The sequence below is a fragment of the Chelmon rostratus genome, chromosome 14, assembly GCF_017976325.1.
Source record: "Chelmon rostratus isolate fCheRos1 chromosome 14, fCheRos1.pri, whole genome shotgun sequence".
Taxonomy (NCBI): Eukaryota; Metazoa; Chordata; class Actinopteri; order Chaetodontiformes; family Chaetodontidae; genus Chelmon; species Chelmon rostratus.
The window spans coordinates 8,386,877-8,409,351 of NC_055671.1; the positions used below are offsets into that span (position 1 = coordinate 8,386,877).

The window sequence follows — 22,475 nt, forward strand, 5'->3', positions numbered from 1 at the left end:
ATCTGGTGGCTTTGTTGTGCTCTGGGGGGCGTTTTGCTGGCGTGGTTTCAGTCCACTTGTCCTCCTCTAGAGCAAAGGGTCACAGCAAATCCATACAATGTTGTTGAGTTGTTCCTTTGGGCGGGGGGGAGGGAGATCTGGTGACGGCAAAATCTCAACTCAACTGAACACCTATGGGAGATTTTGGACAAACGTGTTAAACAGCACTCTCCACCACCATCATCAAAACACCAATTGAGGGAATCTCTTTTGGAAGAATGGTTTCTGCCCCTTCAGTGGAGTTCTAGAGGCCTGTAAAGTCAATGCGAAGGCACATTGAAGATGATCTGGTGACAGGTGATGGTCCAACACATCTACTAACACACGCATGTTAATTCTTTCTTTAATTTGTCACCTGTTTGTAGCTAGATCATCATCGTGAGTGGAAACAGGCTGTTTTTTGTCTTGGGAAAATTAAAAGACACCAGTCTGGGATGTGCAGATAGAAGAGGTCTCACTCGTCTGAGGCTTCAACACATGTCTGGCTTATAAGAGCCTGGTTTCATGTCCCTGAAGGACCTGCTTGAGTTAAGCTCCCACAAGCAGAAAAACTGAAAGAACATTTGAGGAGAGGGTGATGTGCAACTGCATAATGTCCAAACTCCCAGTTTGCCTCTAGGTGGCATGAATACCCAACAGAAAGTCACAGCAGTCATCGTCATCGTCTTTATACTCTGAACCATGGTGCTCAGAATATCATTAATCTTATAATTGTGCACATTTTACATCAAGTTTGGTCAGAATTGTTTGTGGAATGGCATGCTGTGTTTCAGTTGTATATTATGTGATATCCAGGTGTGAAGGAGTAATCTTTCTATTATCTAGAACAACTGAGTCATAGGTGAAAATGAGCTGCTATCCCCTGAATGCGGAAACCACTTGAGTTTGTCAGTGAAAACTTACTTCAGAATGAAATGACATGAGAAAAGAAGTGATCCAGACTGCATTTAGGAGGACTTTTTTGGATATTATCTGAGCTGATATACCAGTACTACAAATGAGTTAAGTAAGACTACTTGCATCCACATTGCCCAATTCTGCCCTGGATGTTTTATTAATGCACATTTATCAAAAGTTGTAATCTATAGCAGAACAGTATGGACTGTTGGCCTGTTTTTTAACATGTCTGCAGCTTTTCGTTAGCAAATGTTTGTAATATGAGGTGTAGCTGTCAGTAAAATGATAAATACTGCTTGCACTCAGCAGGGATGCGTCTGAATCGTGGCTTTGAGGAATAATTAAATTAAAGGAAAAGAAAAGACCTTGTATCCTGGCTGATGAAGCGCTGTGGCCAAAAGCTCTTTGACTCCAACTGGTACTGGATCACATGACCAGCATTTGGTGAGAGGAAACTGTTTCCTTCACTGGGAGACCAGAAACAGAATGTCCTTTCTTCCCCGCGTGGCAATCAAAGCAAATGACAATTAGACATTTGTTGGTTGTTTGTTTTTTTATGTGTCGCTACCAAAAAACTCTGGACCTGATGCTTTTACGGGCGACGTTCGAGAATACTGATTCACAGAAACATCACAACAAACTCAAATGACAACACATTGAAGGAGTCACTGGCACTCCGGGTTGCAATTATCTACTCTGAACTTGCCTTCTGCTGCCCACCATGTGAACACAACTCATACAGTAACTCATGGGCCACTGACAGCGCTGTGGACTGCATTATGCCTCTGTGCTCATCAGAATCGATGAAGCGCACAGACTGTCATAAATACTTAGACATGATTGCCATACTCAAGATATCCTCACTGGAGGAGTCTTCTGAACTCCACGACACTCGGCCAGTGTCTTCTGCCAGCGAGTTAGTTCATCAGAAACCAGCTCGACAAGATTTAATTGGCTGTCTCCAGACGACACAGCCGACTTTCCCACTGAAACGAAACCGGCGAAGTCATGTGCTGTGAATGGGATTTCTAGCTGCTGGGATTATCCGGGTGCAAAACCTCAAGATAAGTGCAAGACTGTACTTACAAAAAGGGCAAACTTTCAGGATTCAGTGCAGTTCAGCGGACTCTTAGGGCTCAACGCATGACTTAGCAAAACCTGCAGTCTGAAAGGGGTCGACTGCATTGATAATTTAAATCTGTCATCTTTTAAAGGCACGTGGCGACACCCAAACAATGTGATGCACCCTGACACACGGCAGCATCGACACCACAAAGACGATCTTCAATGTCAGTGTGTTGGCGACCAGCTCATGCATCAGTCTCTAATTCCTCCTCCCTTCACCCTCCCCGTCTCAACCCTTTTTAGATTCACTGATGAAATTGACGTGCTGGTCAACTCTGGCATTAGATTCACCTCCCGGTCACTGCCACGTCACCTGCCTCCACCCCAACCAGGCACATTCTGTAACACCGACCTTGCTGATAACGAAGACGACAAAAAGAGAGAACGGCTCTCTCCTGCAGAGACTGATAAGACCGGCAAGGTCACCCAAAAGTTTGCCTCATCAGTCTCCCCCGACCTCCCTTCGTAGGGATATCTCTAACAAATTAAGATCAGAGATTAAGGAGCTGGATGTGATGTTAATGGATGCCACCGCTGCCACTCACCGCCGTTCGAATCAGCACCAAGCAAATCTGCCTGGCATCAAAGCAGAGACAGAAAGATGCTTAGGAAAGATAAGGTCCCTGCCCCATTTCTGCTGCCCCCCAACATGCCTCGCCTTTCTCCTATTGGGCACAGACCGACTGCCTCATACCCAGCAACACCCAGCAGCAGGGTCTTCCTCTGGACTCCACCTTCCTGTTTTCTGTTTTGATGCACTCTAATTCTGCAGATCTCTCAGATTTAACATTAGTTCCTTGTCACAAAAAACTTTTTACCTTTATCACACTAAATTTAGCTTTGCATCAGCTCTTTGGTGCACAAATCACTTTGAATTAATGGTTTAATTACTACGCACAATCTTGATCTCGTGCTCTTAACTGACATTTGGCTCGACCGAGATAACAGTGCAGCTGCTCTTATCGAGTCAACCCCTCCCAACTCTGGTTTCCTGAGCAAAGCTGCAGTGCATATAAGGAGATGGGGTGGCCATTTTGTTTAATGATCAAGCAGACGTCTGCTTGTTTTGAATATGTTGCAACTACAGGCCACTTAAATACAGTGCAAACTTTTTTTTGATGGCTTTGCTCAACTACTATCTGCATTGACTTTGTGCATTTGATGCTGAGTTTAGCGTTCATGCTGACAACCTCCAGCACAGCAGCACTAAAGAACAGGATAACTATGGACTTACTGAGCATGTGACCGAGCCCCCACACAGTAAGGGTCACAGAAAGGCTGAGAGCACCAAGACGACATCCACTTAAACATAGAAAAGTTTCAGTCCTGGCGTTATTAGATCCACATTCAACATGGTCAACCACAACACATTTGTGTCATATACATACTTTGTGTTGATCAGTAATTACACATCTGTGCATACAAAAATGACACGCGGAGTTCCTCAAGGCTCCATTCTTGGGCCTCTTCATCCCTCATCTACATGCTCCCACTCATGCAGATTATGGAAAACAGCAAAACATCCAATCATCATTATTATGCAGACAGCACACAGATTTATATAACAGTACCAGGCCATGGTTCCATATGAGCACTCAGCAAGAAAAAATCAATTTCCTCCAGTTCAGCAAAAATAAAACAGAAATAATTGTCCTTTTGTAAAAGGAGGGCCATTAAAAGTCACTAAAGACCACAAATCAGAACAGAAATCTAAATCTTAACATCCACTTTAAGGCAATTACAAAATCAACCCACTGTCATGTTACAAATACATCCAGAATTAAAGGACAGAGAAAAATGTCTTTGGGCTTCTACGCATCAGACAGCTGCAGCTGATTCAGAGCGTGACAAGGCAGTTTGATCACTCTTTTAGTTCGGGACATTTTGTCTGTTTGCCTGTTTCCCCATTAAACTTTCACTGCACTGTAGCTGCACTGTGTTTTATTTGTTTGAGCTGATTTTTTATCTTACAATTTATTTTGTGAAAATCCTTTAAAAACCCAATCATGTGTGTATTTTTATTTTGCCTTGTGTTTCTTCTGAATCTGTATTTAATACCTTCCTCTTTTACAGTGTGCAAAGCCTTTTTAAATCCCCTTGTTATCGAAAGGTGCTGCACAAACGAACTTGCCCTGCTTTGCCCAAATGGGACTTTCCATTACTCAAAGGAAGGTGTGGGGTTTTAAGATGAGGTAATCTGCATTCCCTCTATTTTCACTTCCTCTATCACACAAGTAGCCTGATCTATCAAATTAAAACAGCATCAAAGGTAGAAGCTGAATTAACATTCAGTGTTATGTATGTCAGTTGACAATTTATGGTATGTTCATTGTCTTTAATCAGCATCTGTGGCAGCTGCCAGAGTGTGATGAAAGAGATTTTAAATGGCATAGAGGTGTAGATATAGGAGTTTACTGCATGTGGTGTATTACAACAGCATATAAACTTGTTGCATTTTAGAATCAAGTAATTTATATAATCTTGCGCACTTATAATCCTGCATCCATCCTTCTCTCTGAATAACAAGATGTTGTCCAATATTATCAGCACAGATTTGAACTTCTAACTGTAGTCTGAACATCTGTTCACACATTTCTGTCATTTTTCTTATCACCTCTACCATTACTTCCTCTTGATGGTCATGTTCATGAGATCGCTCTAACTGATATTTGGCGTCATTGCTTTGATGCCTAAAGCACAGCAGGCTGACCGACATGTCACACACTCCACCTTCCCGACCTGTAAAACAGATGCTGTTGGAGCATGTTGAGTGTGTTGACTGATGAATCCTGAGTTTGGTAGCTGCTGTCTTGCATGTTGCCGGTGCCATCTGCAGGGATGAGGCAACTTGCCAAACCGAGTATTTCGCTGTAAATGTGTCAGTTTCATGTGCAGGTGCAGACACGCTGCAGAAAAGACCACAAATTGCGAGGAAAACACAAACGTGCCGTTTGGAAACCAGGAGGGGAACTTCATAAAATAAATACACATAAATACAATAAAATGCAAATTGATAATATTTTTATGTGCTGCACTACATGTAGTGCAGACTGACAACGTGTCAAAAGGCCTCTTGCTATTGCTACATGCCATTAAACATGGACTATAATTAGAGTCAACTGTCAGCAATTGTGGCTTGAACAAAAATACATAGATGACACTGAAGAAGACAGACGTTTGCAAGTTAATTCCAGTTGCGTCACCTACAACATCTGTGGGCGGCTGTAAGAAGACAAACTTATTATATGCTATGCAAGAGCTTGTCAGCGTCCCCGTTTCCAAAAAGAGAGGCAGGCCTGTGACAGGCCTTAAAGATGATACCATTTCCAAAAATAAAGAACTGTGCAACTTGCTGCTTCACTGCTTATGTAAAACCATACAATTTATGTCTTCGGTGGCATGCAGCTTGTGGGTTGGATTGAGGCCGTTGTTGAATATTGTAGATGGTAGTTTTACGCACATTTATTGCAGCTGGAGATGAGATGGCTGCAGTCTTCACATACAATATTCAAAGCCCATGCTGCATTCAAAACTTAAGGCAAGAAAAGGCAAATAAGTTGATGATCAATGGGCTAGAACTATAGCATCTTACTGGAAGTGAGCAACTCAGTGAGCATTTAGCATGTTTTTAACTTATTTATAGTCTGCCGCCGCACAGATGTCTGCGTGACCAACTTCAGCATTGAACAGAACATCAAAACCACTTCCTTGTCTTATTATAGTCGAAATGGAGAAGTAAGAACAAGACAACTAGATGACAGTGCCATTGATTACAGTCACTGTCTCTCGGTTCTTTTACACATCGTTCATCTCGCTCTACCTCCACACACAACCTTATTCTTCTTGGAACTATATCAAGATCACCTGCAATGTAAGTCACAGATTGCATTAATACATAGTGTTATTTTGAAACCTGTAAACACTGATAAATGGACCAATGAGTATGAGTGTAGACTTTTTGTGGGTGGTAACAGGAAAGAAGTCAGTAAGAAGGAAGAATAAGTGTCATTACATGGTTCAGTCCTAATTAACTGATGATAAAAATGTGACATTTTTGCTGATTTTGACTATTTTAAAGGAAGGATACAGCAAACTGTTTTAGGGTTGAACATCACTTTAACAGATATAGATATCTAAAGGGCGGTTTGCTAGTTTCCACTGATGTAAGGATGTGCAGTAATGAAAAAGTGCAGGTAATGCATCATATTTGCTTATTTTTTTTCTCTTTAGGCTTTGTTTTTTTTTTTAAAACGGTCAGTTCAGTAACAAACTCTCAAGGATTGAATGTCAGCTCTTCAGCACACACTTTTCAAATTACTCCACACTTTCAAAAGGCAACAAAAAATTCATAGGCAACTAAAAGCTCACAACTTTGATGTCTTTGCAAGGTAATTTTCATACTGCACATGGTTGCACTTAGAGAACAAAACTACACTCAAAGCTGAGAAATTTGCAAATGTTACGGGAAAAGATTACAAGTTAAGTGTATGTGATTTGCAGTGGCAGGGGAAATACCCAAATCAGTAGCAATAGCACTGTGTAGAAATATTCTGCTGCAAGTTTACCATAGTAAAAGTACATAAGGATTAACATCAAAACATAGTACTCATTATGCAGAATGGTTCATTTCAGAGTATATGATATTATTGGACTATAAATGTGGATGCATTTATACTTCATATACTGTTGTATTGTATTAGTCCATTATATTTTGTAAGAACAACTATTAAATAATATTTGTCTTCAAATCGGTTGGAGTAGTAAATAGCAGCATAAAATGGAAAGTACAACTACTAATACTAATACTTGAGCAAATTTACTTTCTTGTAAGAAATGGATTTAAACACAACATTTTGGTTTGATTATGGCTTCTCCAGTAGATTATATATTGAGTCTCTTCCTCATTCTCCTTACAGTATTAAATTTGTATTCTTAAACTTATTTGACACCAAACTGCCATTCCATGTCTTCTCAGAAACCGACATGAACGGCCTCCTCTGCCTCTTGTGCTGCATGGAAATTCTGGGTGCTCTACTGGGCGGAGCTCAAACTATCCTGGGACCTTCTGCTGCTAATTTGGGGAATAATGCTGATCAAGATGGCTTAAATTCGACCTCACCACCCCTCATTTTTAAAACCAGTGCTTCCAGGGATATGGCTGAGACCAGCAGCCTGATGAACAGACAGTCACCTACAGCAGTCCCCCGAGTCTCCAACAGCCCTTGCACTTCACCTTCACCTGGCGGACAGCCCTTCATGCCAAACAATATGTTTTACAGGAAGGACTGTCTTCCAGTGTTAATGGTTGCTGGTGGACTGATCATAGTCTGTACTATTCTGCTGCTTTCTACTTTGCTGTTGGCATGCAGGGTGTGCCAGTTGAGCGGACGCATCAAGGCGCTGAGCAGCAACCCAGACCTGATCAGCACCTCTCAATACTGGGTGGGAACTGCCAAGAAGAACAAAAACAAGCCAGACACGGAACCCAAAGAGACCAGCGTGTTAATCGCCGACGTCAGCCAAACACGGCAAGAGAATGGCGCCACGGAGGAAGAGGAAGGGAAGGTCAACGAGGAGGGACAAACGGGAGAGGAGGACAAGAAGGAGGTGGGAGACACCGGCAAGAGTGAAGAAGCGTCAGCACCTGAGGATTCATCCTCCTCAAAGCCACAAGATTCCCAGCCCACAAAAGCTGAAGCAGCCTCCACCTCTGAGAGCACAGAGGAAACGAAGGATGTAGTGTAGCGGTGTGTGTGTGTGTGTGTGTGTGTATGCATGTGTGTGAAGGCAAAGTTTCCTGAGCAACTGCCTTCACGTCCCCATTGCTTTAAACCCCTTTAATGTAAAGACAGGATTTCATTCATCAGCTTTTCCTTTACAGTAAGTCAAACAACTGCATGTGCTGCTGAATCTGTCCAACTATGCACTGAGCATTTCTCTGCCATTTGTATGCTTTGAACATGAAGACTGTATTAATGTTATAATGTACACCTTTGTGCAACTTCTAACTTTTTGAGATGTACATACTTTTGTGACAGGCATCACATATATGCAACAACCAGAGCAATAAAACTGCAAATGCAACCTTAGTCTTGGGTTTATTACTATGCATTCATTTCCCATTTAGTTGTGGCTGTGTAACACGTGTGTGTGAGAGGGGGAGAGAGACAAAGAGAGGTCTGCTTGATTAGCAAGCAGAGAATGTGCCTCTTCCGGGCAGTGCCACTCAACTCAGAAAGAACACTCTCTTTCACCTCAGCCAGAGCTGACAAAGCCACACAAAAAACCTTTTCAAAAAACCAATATGAGGTTGTTTCCGCCGTCCTGTGCAGATATTTGTTCATCTGCTTACTTGTGACGTCATGATGGATGTGAGCCTTTCATTAAAAGTCTGAACGGCTTGTCCCTCCTCAATGCAGCCTCCGCTTCAGCTCCAGCTCAACCCTGATAGCGTTGGAGATGGAAACGCTGTGAGCTGCCGTAGCTCTGGGTGATGTGCAAGTTTGGGGATGGGGTGCAGCCATCCTCCGCAAAAGTGAATGTCACATATTTCTCAGGCAGGAACTTATTTTCATATCGTACATCAGGCATTCAAAGGGAATAAGGCAAAACTTGGATATGGCAGATTTTGGATTTTTTTTTTTCTCTGCAGCTACAATGGTAACACAGCTCAAATTGCCGGCATGGCACATAGTGACTGACAGCAGAAGTGAGGGTTTGACATTGAGGCGCACTGTAAGGGGCAATGACGGGATACAAGAGTTCCAATCTCAGTGCAGGTAGCTGCTGGAAGTGTAGGCAGGAAAGACAGGCAGGTATGTGGAAAGGTGGGTGAGGAAAAAATGCATTGAAAACGAGGTATTTTGTTTAGTTTACAGGACAACTGAGCAAAGTACCAAACGAATACAAAAAGGACAAAAAGTCACTGATGCTGCGGCTGAATAAATCAGGAATCTACATTGATGCAACATTATTTTGTTAAATTTGTCACGTAAACGTGATGTTTAAACCACGATCACTATCTGTATCACTGTTACAGTGCAAGGTAATCAAGTGTGGCAGAAGTGCAGCATTGCAGTGCAGAATGGAGAACTGTCTGTCTTGCTGATTCAAGGTAGGAGGCTGCAGTGGACGGGCGTCCTCTGCAATAAATCTTGAAGTTTTTTGTTGCCGTGTCTAAATTTACACAGGCAAAATAACAACCAATTACAGCAGTCTTACTTTGTAAAGGGATACTTTAGAGAGGGATAATATTGATTTGGGTGATAACTGATAACAGTTTAATTTATTTTGAGGACAAACAGGACTGCAATCAGTCAATTAATCTAACCACAACAATAGTTGTCACTTTAAATGCAGAAGTAAATCCTGAAAGCTGCCAGATAAGAGAATGAGGAGTTTCCTTTGTAGCAGCCTTGGATGCAGGGACCCCTCCATTATTCGCTCCATTTCTCCTCCGCCCCCCCCAGCTCCCAATACTTCCCCCAACCAGCACCCCACCCCTCCCTCACTTGCACTGCACAGAGTAAACCCAGAGCCTGCAGTGCCTGATCGCGCTAACCCAAAAGATCCATATAAGAGGCAAGGAGGACAAAAGGACCAAACTGCCAGGCAGTGAGGATAACTTCAAAAAACCTGCACTGGACAAGTGAGCAAGGGTCAAATTCTATGAGGGGAATTCAGGCATAGAAAAAAAAAAAATCACCTTCAGCAGAGCAGCAGCTGGTCCCGAGCTTGAAAGCAGGAGAGGGAAGAGAGGCTGGACAGCAAAAAGGAGCAGAGAAAAGTGACTGGAATGATAAGATGAGAAGGTGAGTTATGGACAAATTCAAAGACTCTTTTTACACACACATTGTGCCACACCCCGGCTCGCATATACTGCAGTGTGGAGCTCCTGGCTCTGTCTTTGCCTGCCGCCGGACCAGCTGATGCATGAGTTCTCTGTGGAGTCATTAATAAAACCCATCTATTGAGCTAGTTCTCCTCCTCTGAGAGCATGGGACTGACTGCTCTGACAACCACTGATGACTGAAGACGTAAACTGATGCCAGGGAAAATGACTGCAGGGATTTCTCATCCTTTGTGATGAATGATACCCTTGAATAGACTAGAAATATCCTCCAACAGATCAGGTCAAATATTTATCAGTTATAGACATAGTTATACACATTTCAGCCCTCTACTGATGGTGCAAATATACAGTGTGAGCATTTCTCAATAGGACACTTGTGCAGCATCCTAAAACCATTCCTCTCATGGCTGGGGGAGTGAGTTTGGCGTGTTCTGTGGATGTGTGTATCTGCAAGCAATGCAGTGATGCGCAGCAAACACTGAGCAGCCTGTGTGTGTGTGTGTGTGTGTGTGTACAGCAGAGAGAGAGAGAGAGATTTCAGCAGAGGGTGGAGCTTTAAGAAACGATGAAACAAGTTTTATTCAGCTCAGCTCTCTGCAGTTACTATGCTTCTCCTGCAGATAGGAGGTGTATGTTGCCTGTGTTCACTGTCCAAGCACACTGCAGGCATCAGTCCTGCTCTCACCTCCTGTACTGTGTCAGTTGGATGAGAATGAGACAAACCCTCACTCTCCTGTCTCCCTGTCTTTCTTTCAGCAGGCATGTGCTGCTGAAGCTCCCCCGTCATGAGGCCCTTCTGGAACTCCTGCTGGTGTTGTCGCTGGGGTTGCGTGTCCTCGCCGTGTGCCCCTCCTTGTGCTCCTGCAGCCGCAGCCACAGGGAGGTGGACTGCTCCTGGAGGGGTCTGAGACAGTTGCCCGATGGCCTGCAGCACAACATGCTCTCCCTCAACTTGTCCCACAACCGATTTCACAACCTGGACGGCCAGCTCACCCCGTACACCCATCTCCGCTTCCTCGATTTGTCTCACAACCGGCTGAGCCACCTGCCCACCGGATTGCCTCGTTCCCTCTGGCATCTCCACGCCGCCTCCAACCGCCTCCAGTTGCTGGACAAGAATGATACGGTGTACCAGTGGAATCTGCGTATGCTTGACCTGTCCAACAACAGGCTGGAGCGGGCCATCTTCATCAATAATACACTGATCAATCTGTGCACACTCAACCTAAGTCGCAATCACTTCTGGACTTTGCCTACCAACATGCCTGCAAACCTGGAGACTATTGACCTGTCCCACAACTTGCTTGTGAAGGTGCTGCCGGGCTCTCTGGACCGGCTCCTCAGGCTAACTTACTTCTATCTGCATGCTAACCGCTTCTCCACAATGCCCGTTGGAGTGTTGGACAAGACGACATCCCTGAGAGTCATCACTCTGGGCGACAACCCATGGGCCTGTCACCTTTACGCTGACATCAGCTACTTACTCTCCTGGACCCAGCACACCTCTGCCCGCGTCCTGGGATGCCCCTGCCACACCCAGCCTGTCTGTGGCGGGGTGCGCCCTGGCAGGACAGGAGGCTGGCACTTTGCCTCCTACAACCTGCCCCCCCTGGCAGCGAGTGCCCAGGACCTGAGCTCCATCCCCCCTGAGGCCAGCGTCACCGGGTGGTGGTACTTGTCTGTTTCTGGTCTGCTGAGCACCCCACACACCCTGCCACCCAAAAGCACACACGTGAGTATTAATCACCTTTCAGCCACTGCTGGCCCGGATGCTGCAGAGCGCATGCTCCACACTGACTCTCATCTCATCTCTGGCACACAGGAAGCCTCATCCACTGACTCCCTCCACACCGCCGACACATCCCCGTTTTCTGACTCAAGCTTCATTACCGAAACACCCATCAGGCCTGACGTGACGCTGGCCACGGACCGATTCTTTACAACAGAGAGCGCCTCCATCCAAACAAAGAAGACGACCACTCTTCGCACCAGGAGCGTGAGGAGGCAGAATCAGTCCGTTCCCAGTGGCAGTGAAGGCAGCCCGGCTCTTGCTGCCTGCTCCTGGATCCCTCTCCTACACAACCTGGGGTTTCTGTCTTTCCTCCTGCAACAAGTCCTCTGAAAGACAATTAAAAAACACTGACAGCTCAGTATTGAGTCTGCATATGAATCTACAGCACAAATACAGCGCACATATGAGCCTGTTGACTGGTGTGGTACTGTTATGTTTGTATATTATCAGCTTTCTCAGCAAAAGACCATTTACGACACAACGGTGACAAGTTCTCTTCCTGCTACTCTGAGTAAGGTATGATGCTGCTTTCATGACAAAAAAAAAAAAACCTGTGTCTTACCTTTTCTAATAACACTTTTTACAAACCTCCACTCCAATGCACTGTCACTGATTTAAAAAATAACATTGTAATGAATAAAGCCAAGCACATGGTGGCACTATACCTTCAGGTACCAGTTTATTATGTAACTGAACGTAGCCTGGTGCTCATCTGCAGCGACAGTCTACCCTTTTCAAGCCTGCCTATCACACAGTGTGACCTACAAATTATTGTGTATCTTTAATTTCTATTGTTCCCAACTATTGTCTGGATTTGGCATATGTTTTTATTTTATTTTGCTGCGTTCCCATTCAAAAAGATATGACACTCAAAGTTTTAATTTACTTCTTCTGACTCTTTTAATAGATGTCCTTGATGCAATGCCGGCTTGTTTTCGTGTAACAAACCACATCACCAGAGGAGCAATATTTTCTGAGGGCTGAGTGTGTGTAATGAGCTGGTCATGGGCACATAACTGGGAACAGCAGAGACTCTGTGGAGCAAAGGGGAAAACAAACGGACAACGTTGCGTCACTATCTTTAACAAAGTCTGAGTGCCGGGTGCTGCTTCTGTATTTTGATCACATCTCAGACTTAAGTGTCCTTCATGATTCAGTGAAAATGATCTGCATGGTGATTGAACGTTCCAGGAATGCTAACCTACCGTCATATTGCTGCAGAGCATCAAAGCACAGACATTCTCGGCTTATTCACATGAAATGTTAAGATATTCCGATCTTGATTGCATTAAGCGTAAATAACAGTGATGTGCCAGCCAACAGGTTTTTACATTTTAAAAATGCCTTTGCCTGGGGTACCAAAAGGCGACAAAATAGCAGGAAATCCATCTCAGCGAGCTGCATTTGATAAACTGGAGAATACAGCGACAGGGAAGCGCTCTCTGTAAAGTGGAATAAAATGTGTTGAGTTATTTACACCTTTTGATGATTGTTTGAGTGTTGCCTCAACTGCTTTTTTTACACCACATTTTTCATCTCAGGGGAGGTCAGACAAACAGCATCTTTTTTTTTTTTAATTTAGTATTCAACAGCAACATCTCCCATGAGTCTTTGACATAGATGTCAACCCTCAGAGGGGCTGAGGTAGTTGTTTAATTAGCAGGCATAGATTTGTTTTGGAATTTATTTATTGAAGGAAGGTTCACAAAGCACAATAGCACTTATTCCAGTCAGAAGTTTTTTCACAGTTAATCTCACCTGGAAACTGTCCACAGCAAACACCGTCTTATCTGCTGCTCGTTGAGCAATCGCTCTGAAATATGTCTCACTTTTTTCAAAAAAGAACACCTGCGACAAATCTGCTGTATGCAGAAATGCATTGTGGAACACAGCCCAGAATAGCGCCTCCTCTCTGTCTGATCTTTATCGATGTCCCAAAGAGAAGTGAGAAAATCGCACATGCAGGAACATCTGTCACGGAGAAACCAGGGCTCCCTCCCAGCACTGTGTGGCGCAGGGAGGTGCGAGCCTGGTGAACAGGTGACCCTGTGGTTCAGCCACGGACGGCAAAGAAGAGCAATATGGAGTCAGTGTCACCACCCACACTGTGAATAATAAACATCTGATGTAATGCCAGTCGGGCCAGGATAACACCTAAATAGCTAGCCAAAAAATGGATGAATGGAAATACAAACAGAAATATATTCCCAAGTATAAAAATTCTTACTGACACAGAACATTAAAAATCCTACTGGATGAACAGATAGATCATGTATAGATTATGCAGTTGATGACAATGAGGCAGGATGGTGAAATGGCTTAGGAAAGACCAAGAACTGCCAAATAAAAACAAGAAATAAAAGTCAGACAGACTGAGCAAAAATAAGTGATGATTTTATCTGCACACCAGCCTTCTTGCTGAAAACACCTGCTGAATGAACTGTGTGTATTTAAAGCTTAGAAGCAGAAACCAAAACAGAAAAAAAAACACTTGTGGTTGTCGCGCAGTTTATTTGTAAGCACAACTGAAGACAAAAAGAAAGTTAGCATTTCCTCCCTCAAGTCTGGGTTTCTTCTTCAGCTTGCATCTTCATTTAATTCACTTATCAGTTATTAAGCAATTATTTTATTGAGTTTATTCTAAGTCATCCAAAGTAATACTTTTAGTCTCCATGTTTTATGGGACATGAAAAGGCAAAGTAGTGCAGCTTATATTACATTTCTATTTATATATGCCCACAATTCAACAATTACATTGTTCACACACACACACGTATGCACACGCACGCACACACACACACACACACACATATTTCTGCCTCGCTTTAGGTACAGAACTTTAAAACATCTCTTCCTGATGCAGCACTGAAGGTACCAGCAAGCCGGCCTGCTTGCCAATTATTTTCTCTGCAGACAACACAAAGCAATGTCAGATTTCTCTTCTGGCCTCTCCTAATAACTGACAAGGTGTAGAAGGCTAGCATCATTTACTGCTGCCATGCCTTCATCTCTCCACCCAGGCTTGTTTTGAGTGAGCTGCCTTCTTTCTTTCAGCCACACTCAATAAGACTCACCCTCCGTGTACTTCTTTATACCCGGCAACCCCACTGCCCTCTTGTGTCCTTGTACCATTTAATTCCCCTTCAGCTTTATATACCACCATGTACAAACAATGGCATATAGAAGGGCTTTAAGAACATATAGTGTACTGCAGTCTTAATGCCGCCGGTGAGTGTGTGCTTTCACTTTATGCACCTTTGTGTGTGTGTGTTTGTGTGTGTGTGTGTGTAAAAGTCAATTTTCCTCTGTTTTTGAAGAGCACTGCTTACAAATCTGGCTCACCACCAGGCTAACAGGTTCGAGTTAGTTTGAAATTGAACCCCTTTTCTGAGACTGTATACAGAAATAACAGAGTCCAGAAAACAGCCCAGCGTTTCAGCTGCTCCCCGTGCAGCAGCCTGTGTGTCACACAGTCTCTCCCTTCAGCGAGGGAGGCCAGACGGCCGCTGTGGGTGGCGATCCTGGGTGTGATTTCAGCCTCGCCACTCCCAAAAGGAACACAGGAGTCTTGTCACTTTGAACCACCTCCGTGAATGCACACGTAGACAAAGACACATAAACACAAATGACATCAGCTCCTCTTGTGATTACGTGTGCTCAAAGTGCCCTCTTGTGGTGGTGGGACAGAAATGAACGTTTATCCAGAACATCACAGTCAGTCAGTGATTATCCGAGAGAGAGTTTTTCTTCACCAGGGCACCACATTTCACTGACAAACACTGTTCTTCAAGGACCTCTTGAAAGAAACTGCTGTTAAGAATAGTGTGTTTTTTTATATTTGAGTTGACTGCGATGATGCTCTTGATAATTCAACACGCCAAACATTTAACTAATGCTCATGCATTTAAGAACAATATTCCTCTTTGACAACATCAACCTCAATCACAAAATGAGAACAAACAAACTGGGAGCAAAGGATGAAGGAGAGCGGCCCTTTTCCTCACATGAGATGGAAAAATCCTGACATTAAATAGCAATCTCCAGGCCCAGTGTCCACCTAATGTAATGCCCATTATCGTAGACCTTTATGATAGACCAGAGCTCACACATATGCTGATGCACAGAGCTTTGTGTCATGAGAAGACCACTGCAGCCTGGTTATGGCTAAGACCGGTGGCTGCCAATTTTTGACCTCCTTAGAGCCTGCATCACCATATCAATTGTAACCCAGAATTAGGCTGGCCAACCAAAGGGCGCTCAAATTTTGCAGATAAACTTTATCAGATAAGCCTAATCTGCATTGACAGCTTGGGTCTATATGCCAAGGCTCACCCTCTCTTTGAGCCAAGAGCAATGTTTTCCAGTCTGGGCACTGATGAGCTGAAAAGCAAAACGTGTAGGAATCCGGAGGAAATAACAAGGTGTACTCCAGCAGCCGGAAGACTGATGAGACAGGCAAAATTCTACCCTGCAGCATAGTGGGGGGGAGCTGAGGATATGGTATCTCTCGCTCTCCTCTCAATGGCACAGACAAGGCAAGGTCAGTGTTAAGGCTAGTGGTTGCAGAATAGGAAGTGGTTGGCAACTGAGAGAATATATGGTGGCAGCCAGTTAGGGGGAGAGAGAAAAGGGTGGTAGAAAACAAAGAATGAGCCAGAAGACAGAAAGCACCACTTTGCTGGGGTGTCCAGAGAGAGGCCTGCTTACTGTGCCATTCTTAGCCTCTGGAAGATTTAAAAACATACCTGAGGTACAGCACATACACTCACATGAACAAGCCCAGAGAAACTTCTTCAAGCTAGAAATCTGTAGGCTTTTTGTGTGTCCGTTATCCGTACACCAGCAACAAATGCAGCTGCGTGCACGCATGAGTGTGTCTTAACACCATAGTAAAGGGGAAATCTTGAGTGTGTACTGTGAATTTGCATGATAAGCCAGAGTGCACAGCTGTCCTGAGGAGGATTTCAACAAAATGGGCTTCAGCGTATTTCGACAGCGATTGGAAAAAGATTTGAGGACTGCAAGTTCAAAATCAAATTCGCTTGCGAAACAATGTTGAATTTTATCAAAATGTTCAACCAGTCCAAAAGAAATTGATATAACTAAGATGACTGAGGGCAGTTTCACGCTCACTCTCTGTAAGGGGAGGGCTACACCACGTCCTCTGTCTTGACAAAGCTCTTCAAAAGGCCAACGTGCACATCTGTCTCCCCGCTGCTGACTGTACAGGTGATGGGATGGCTCCTCGTGGTGCTTCAGTGCCACTCGTCATCATCTAACACACAGCTCTCTCTGGAGCCGTGCAAACAGCAGCCAGAACATTCCAGGGAGCAGCGGGGGCATGAGCTTATCTCCCAGCCCACTGGAGCAGGTAAACGATGTCGTCATCATCCGCCTGTGTTGGAGCCTGATTGGTCTAAAGAGCCCCACATGCAAATGGTCTTTTAATACTGAGGTCAAGAATGCAGATCAACTGGCTCGGCCTATATTGTTAAAGCAGAAATGCATATGCAGTTTTGGTAATTCTGGAAAACTGTTCTGTTCATGCAGTGTTGTGGATTTACTTTGCATACTTTGCATATTTTGAAAAACTCTGAGGACTCTGTGATCCTCTGGGGTGCTACAAGCTATTCTGTGGTATTTCAAGGTGCTCTTGGGCACTTGGCACAAGGGATTACTGCATTTTTTTTTTACATTTGCAAGGATAATTTGGAAGCATCGCGGAGCTTTATGCACTTTAGATACTTCAAAAGTCAATATTACAGTTTCATTTTTTAATAATGTGGATGTCTGAATATCACAGTGGCCCATCTACCTGGAATGCTAGTGTGTAGCCTCTGGCACAGCTTAATTAACTCATCTGCGTAGTTACAGAAGCCATAATGGGGGGAGAGAAATCACTCATCACCAGAACATCCTTCCTACTGATCTGACTTCAAACAGCTTCTCTGTGTGGTGACAATTGTTCATGTTCCCCATAATCCTCACATATCGTGATCAGTCAACAAGGCCTTTACACAACCACCCTCACAAGTCAGTGATGGGAAGAGACATTTTATTTATTAAATTCATCGTTTTGCGATGAAACAACCCTGTATGACTGAAATAGACGTTTTTTAAAGATGCTAAGTTATTCCAGGCAAGATGAAAGAGCAGGTAGACTGCAGCTAGGTGGGTGGCTAATTCCTGAAATAGGACTGTCAATTATGCATGTTTCGGTTTGGCTCTCTCCTCGCAGTCTGAGAGGTGCTTTAGCTCAGCAAAGAAGAAGCAGAAAGGAGAGGACACTAGAGGGAGACAATTTGTTCACATCTGCAGCCTTCTCCACAGCTTTCCTCTGGGCTCTGAGTTTCGCTGTAATAGGCCCTCCTGAGGAAAGCACAGATCACTCAATCCACAGTGATCAATATGAAATCATTCACAAAATCCAAAGGATAAAATCAAGTGTTTGAATTCTATCCATAACAAATTCATGGAAGTCATGGGAGGTATTCTCTCTGAGCTTTCGTACGGTGTTAGATTAATATATATTGGATTCTTTCACATGTCAGTGCATGCTTAAAACATGCAGTAATTATGCAAATGAGGTATAAAAATGCTAAATCCCCGCTGACTTCAAGTTTCGCTTTAAAACGTGTTTCAGTATTGGAAGTCAGTTATCATTAAGTATGTCTGCAGACATTTAAAGATTGGAGACATATTTTGGGTTTCATGACCAGATTATAGGAATCTGTGTGGAGGAAATGGGTTGAAATGATCCAAGAACAATCTCTCCAAGGTCAAGTGAAGATTCAGAGGGTGTAAAATGATTACTGCAACAGGAAACAGGATGCCTCTTCTCAAAACAGCATCTCATAACACTGTCAGTGAGTCTGTTGCTTCTCTCACTTTCTTTTTCCCCTCAGCTCTTTCACACACTATCAATTTTACTTCTCTCTCAATCCCCAAATCCTCCAGTTTTCATGCAAAGGCTCGGTTAGTTACAAGCTTTTTTGCATGCTGAGTTTCCCCTCTATTGAGAAGAGGTTCATCTTTCAGCACTGAATACAAGCTACAGTTGCACTGATGCCGTTATATGATTTCAAAATCTCTGTGTTTTCCTTGAATCTAAAGTAAATAGTCAATTATGACTTAGCACAGATGAGTAGGATTTAAAAATGAGTCTATTTCTCGAAATTTTTCATCTAATCACTAATCAAAATACCTCCAACATCTGTCACCATTACAAATGCTTCCAGGCCACATAATCTGTAATACAATACAACCCTTCTCTTTCCTCCTCTGTGCTACACGCTCAATTGCACCAAAAGCAGAGCTGTCAGAGCGCCTAAAGTTGCCTAAAGAAGGATAAACATTTTAGGCACTTTCATCAGGCACTAGTGGCCGCTCGGGTTAAAGGAGAACACCGCTCAATTTAAAAATCCATACATGTTTCTCCTTCAATCGCTGTAAAAACAATCTAGAGGCCCGAACCTCGAACTCCTGCTATCCATAAGATGTGAAAGATATTTGCCGAAATGTGATGCGCTGGTTGACTGCAGCACCAATCATTTTGAAGAGAATGAGGCGTGTCTGCTTTGTCTCCAGGTTGTTTTGGGTTCAGATGTGGTTCACAACCCTTGATCAGATACTGTAAAACGTCACACCTAATGTACCCTTTCCGTCACGTTTGCCTCCGCTCTCTTCATGGTATAACAGGAGTGAATACAAAGGCCATGATAACAATGTTCAAAAAGCAGAATAATTCACAGCCGCGCTGTGAAACCTGGGACCCCAGTGTTTTTATTTGAGCATAAAACAGAAGATGCTCTTCATGTGTTAAATCCACTGTGATTTTTGCACACCTTGTGATGTGCTTTAAAGCCTGTTGTTCCTCAGAGCTCATATTCCGCATCAATTTATCTCCTCACTCCTCCTCTCTCTCTCTCTGCAGCTGGTATGAGAGGATACGATTCTCTTACATTCACACTTCAGGCCCGTGCTATAGGACACTGCCACAACTTACAGAAAATGCAACGCTGAAATAATCTTTAATGTACCACCTAATGGCTGGGAAGGACCTATAGTGCATAGACGATAGAATAAGCAATAGCGTGTCACACAAGGTGTCATATTTCATTTTCTTTGACACTTGTGTGCCACATTGCTTCTCTACCTTTGATTCAGACAGACAGCGGCAATGTGGAGTGTCCCCCAACTAATGACTGAAAGGTTTTAGCTGTTAAACTGTCAAAAATGCTGTTGTTTGGGTTTTGTCTAAGTCATTGTTTCAAAAACACGCTGCCTGGCCTGATAAGAAATTCCCTTCTGATAGTGCCTGGAACAGTCAGCACAGAGAGGCCCATTCAAAAAAGTTCACTGAATGAAAAAAGATCCGTGGTCACGCTTCATGCAGACATGTGTTGTTGCAAGAATTCTCATGCTAAGGCGAATAAAAACTGCGTTTACACAGAATTTATTGTCTGAGTTCTGTGAGCAGTAATCTGACATGGATATAAATGCATAGCAGGTCATATAAGGCCTTATTTGTACTTGAGGTTTTGGCTTATGTTCCATTGATAGCATGCTGTGGAGATAATGTATATCAAAAAATATTTTTTCCCACAGCAAATGTCATGCATGTTCATTTAATCGTCCTTTATCCTGCTTCTTTTTCTTCAGGGTCATGAGGGGGCAGAGTCAGCTTATCTCCACATACACTGAGCAGAGAGCAGGGCTGTCAGCTCATTACAGGTCATCTACACAAGAAGATCTATAATTACTTCACTGTATGTACGAATAGCATATTCTATTGATCCCCACAGGAAAATTCGTTGTTGGCTTTCACAATGAATATAGCAGTTAAAGGTCAGACCTCGGGGTCAGCTACAGAGCGTCAGTATCTTGCTCATGAAGCTTTTCAGCAGCTTTTGAACCTGCTTGAACACAGATTTTATGACTCACGGGACTTTCTTTAATAATCAGCTAACCCCGTAATAATAGAGCCACCAGTTCACTGTGTTAATGTCATGTTTTGCCTCTGCCAGCCAGGGAAGCATGTTCTCCTTCCGTGGTCAAGTTAGCAATGATAATTACGCAACATCTGGTTAGAATTTCAAAATAAAACGTACTGAGAAACAGTTCAGGCGACTCACAGTTTGGTTAGTTTTAGCCACCAAAACTTGGCTGTTTATGTGAGGTAGTTCCTTTGGTTCAGTTACAAACGTACGTACAGTACATGTGTACGTTCATTGGGTATGTTACAGGTTGAGTATGTCACATAAGTTATGTTTGTTAGGTAAGTTAACCTATGTACATAAGTTAAAATAAGATGACTTGACTTTTGGTTTCACAAAGCCTGGTCCCCCCATGTCGAAGTCCCCATGCAGACTTTGTCTTTCTTAATACTTGGTCCTTTGCTCTCGCCATCATGTCCCCCTGCTGGTAGGCACCTTCATGCAGGTGCATATTTTTCACGCCTAGGAAAGGCAAAACGTGGCACTGACACGCTACCCCCTAGAGGATCGGTGGGTCTATTACATCCTTTGGCGTGATACTGGGTCCACCTCAACTCCTCAAACTGGGCACCTTTTAGTAGGCCCACATTTCAAAACCTGATCTTTGGTGTATTCTGATCTGTATTTGAAAATTTTCAGTGTAACATGCTTAAATATAACATGTAAACACAATAAAAAGACACTTGTTGGTTCAATAGAATGGTTTTGTTTAAAACTGTAAAAAAATCACCTCTAATTGGCCAAATATATGATATATATGCATCATAACAATATTATTAGCTACTGTTAAAAAGTGTCCCTGGAAGATGTTCAATGATTTTTGTTTGTATACAATTATTGTTTAATTATAAACACATCAGCATGCTTCCCTTCACTATTTTTAAATATAAAGTTGTGCCAGTCGACCATTATTATCAATTTTACAGCTTGTTTCCCGTTTCATGCCCCTTTTAGCAAAATGAAACGCTGCTTATTTCTTGATAAAACACTCGTGAGCCATAAGAAACAGGATCATTTAAGTATTAACATGCAAACAGGAATTGCCCCACTTTGCTGAGGGACTATATTGTATGGCGGAGGAATCACAAATGATTGAGATTAATTTAAAAAAAGGCGCTGCTGCTCTGTAAAGGTTTACTTTTCAGGTTGAATGATAACATGTACTAATTACGAATAAGATATATATTTTTATTTGTTTTTTTTATAGTTGTGTGTGTCCACTGATTTAGAAGAGCAATAAGCCACTTTCACCTCTAGTGGCTTATTGCTTAATTAAATGAGAAATCGGAGGATTGGTTTGCAGATTGCCTGAATTGACGTCAATTGGATTGGTTAGGTGACACAGGCAGGCTCCGCCCCCTGTGGGCCAAGGTAGAGCGTGCTGAGAGAGGGAGGAGGGAGCAGGGGGCTGAGCTGATCCCACGTGTGACGCTTTCATTCCCGGCTCAGTAATATTCTCATAGCGGGGCTTTGCATATCTCCTGCCGTATCTGTGTGTGTCTGTCACTGTGACTGTAGTCCAAGCCTATAGTTTGAAATAGATATGGAAGGAGACGGGAGTCAAGCCACATCCGGAAGCCTAAATGATTCACAACATGACCCGGGGTAAGAATCTTTCTAAATTTAATCCTAAGGTACGGGTTTTTTTTCATGTTACAACATCTTGGAGAGGACTTCGACTGCCGTGCTGGATCCGTCCCCACAGTACGCACTTAAACCGTGCACGGGTCGCGTTTCCAGATGCAGTTTTAAAGACCCGAGCTTTGTAGCGAGA

At 43.3% G+C, this 22,475-nt stretch overlaps 3 protein-coding genes across 8 annotated transcripts in view; all 3 read left to right on the plus strand.

Annotated features, from left to right (window-relative positions):
* The first annotated feature begins 5,757 nt into the window (after positions 1-5,757).
* On the plus strand, positions 5,758-8,144 carry LOC121617723. The gene is made up of 2 exons (XM_041952939.1): positions 5,758-5,932; positions 7,037-8,144. Exon 2 carries the CDS (start codon positions 7,045-7,047, stop codon positions 7,804-7,806), a length of 762 nt encoding a protein of 253 aa, XP_041808873.1. The 5' UTR covers positions 5,758-5,932; positions 7,037-7,044; the 3' UTR covers positions 7,807-8,144.
* A 1,720-nt stretch (positions 8,145-9,864) lies between these two features.
* LOC121617533 (oligodendrocyte-myelin glycoprotein-like) lies at positions 9,865-12,035 on the plus strand. The gene is made up of 2 exons (XM_041952725.1): positions 9,865-9,872; positions 10,670-12,035. The coding sequence occupies exons 1-2, from the start codon at positions 9,865-9,867 to the stop codon at positions 12,033-12,035; spliced, it is 1,374 nt and encodes a 457-aa protein (XP_041808659.1).
* A 10,137-nt stretch (positions 12,036-22,172) lies between these two features.
* LOC121616998 (RNA-binding protein Musashi homolog 2) overlaps positions 22,173-22,475 on the plus strand; it is a 238,794-nt gene continuing 238,491 nt past the window's right edge. For all 6 annotated transcript variants that reach the window (XM_041951942.1, XM_041951943.1, XM_041951946.1 and 3 more), the window contains exon 1: positions 22,173-22,306. In XM_041951942.1, the coding sequence (XP_041807876.1) occupies positions 22,245-22,306 (62 nt within the window). In that variant the 5' untranslated portion in view covers positions 22,173-22,244. The remainder of the gene's footprint in view (positions 22,307-22,475) is intronic.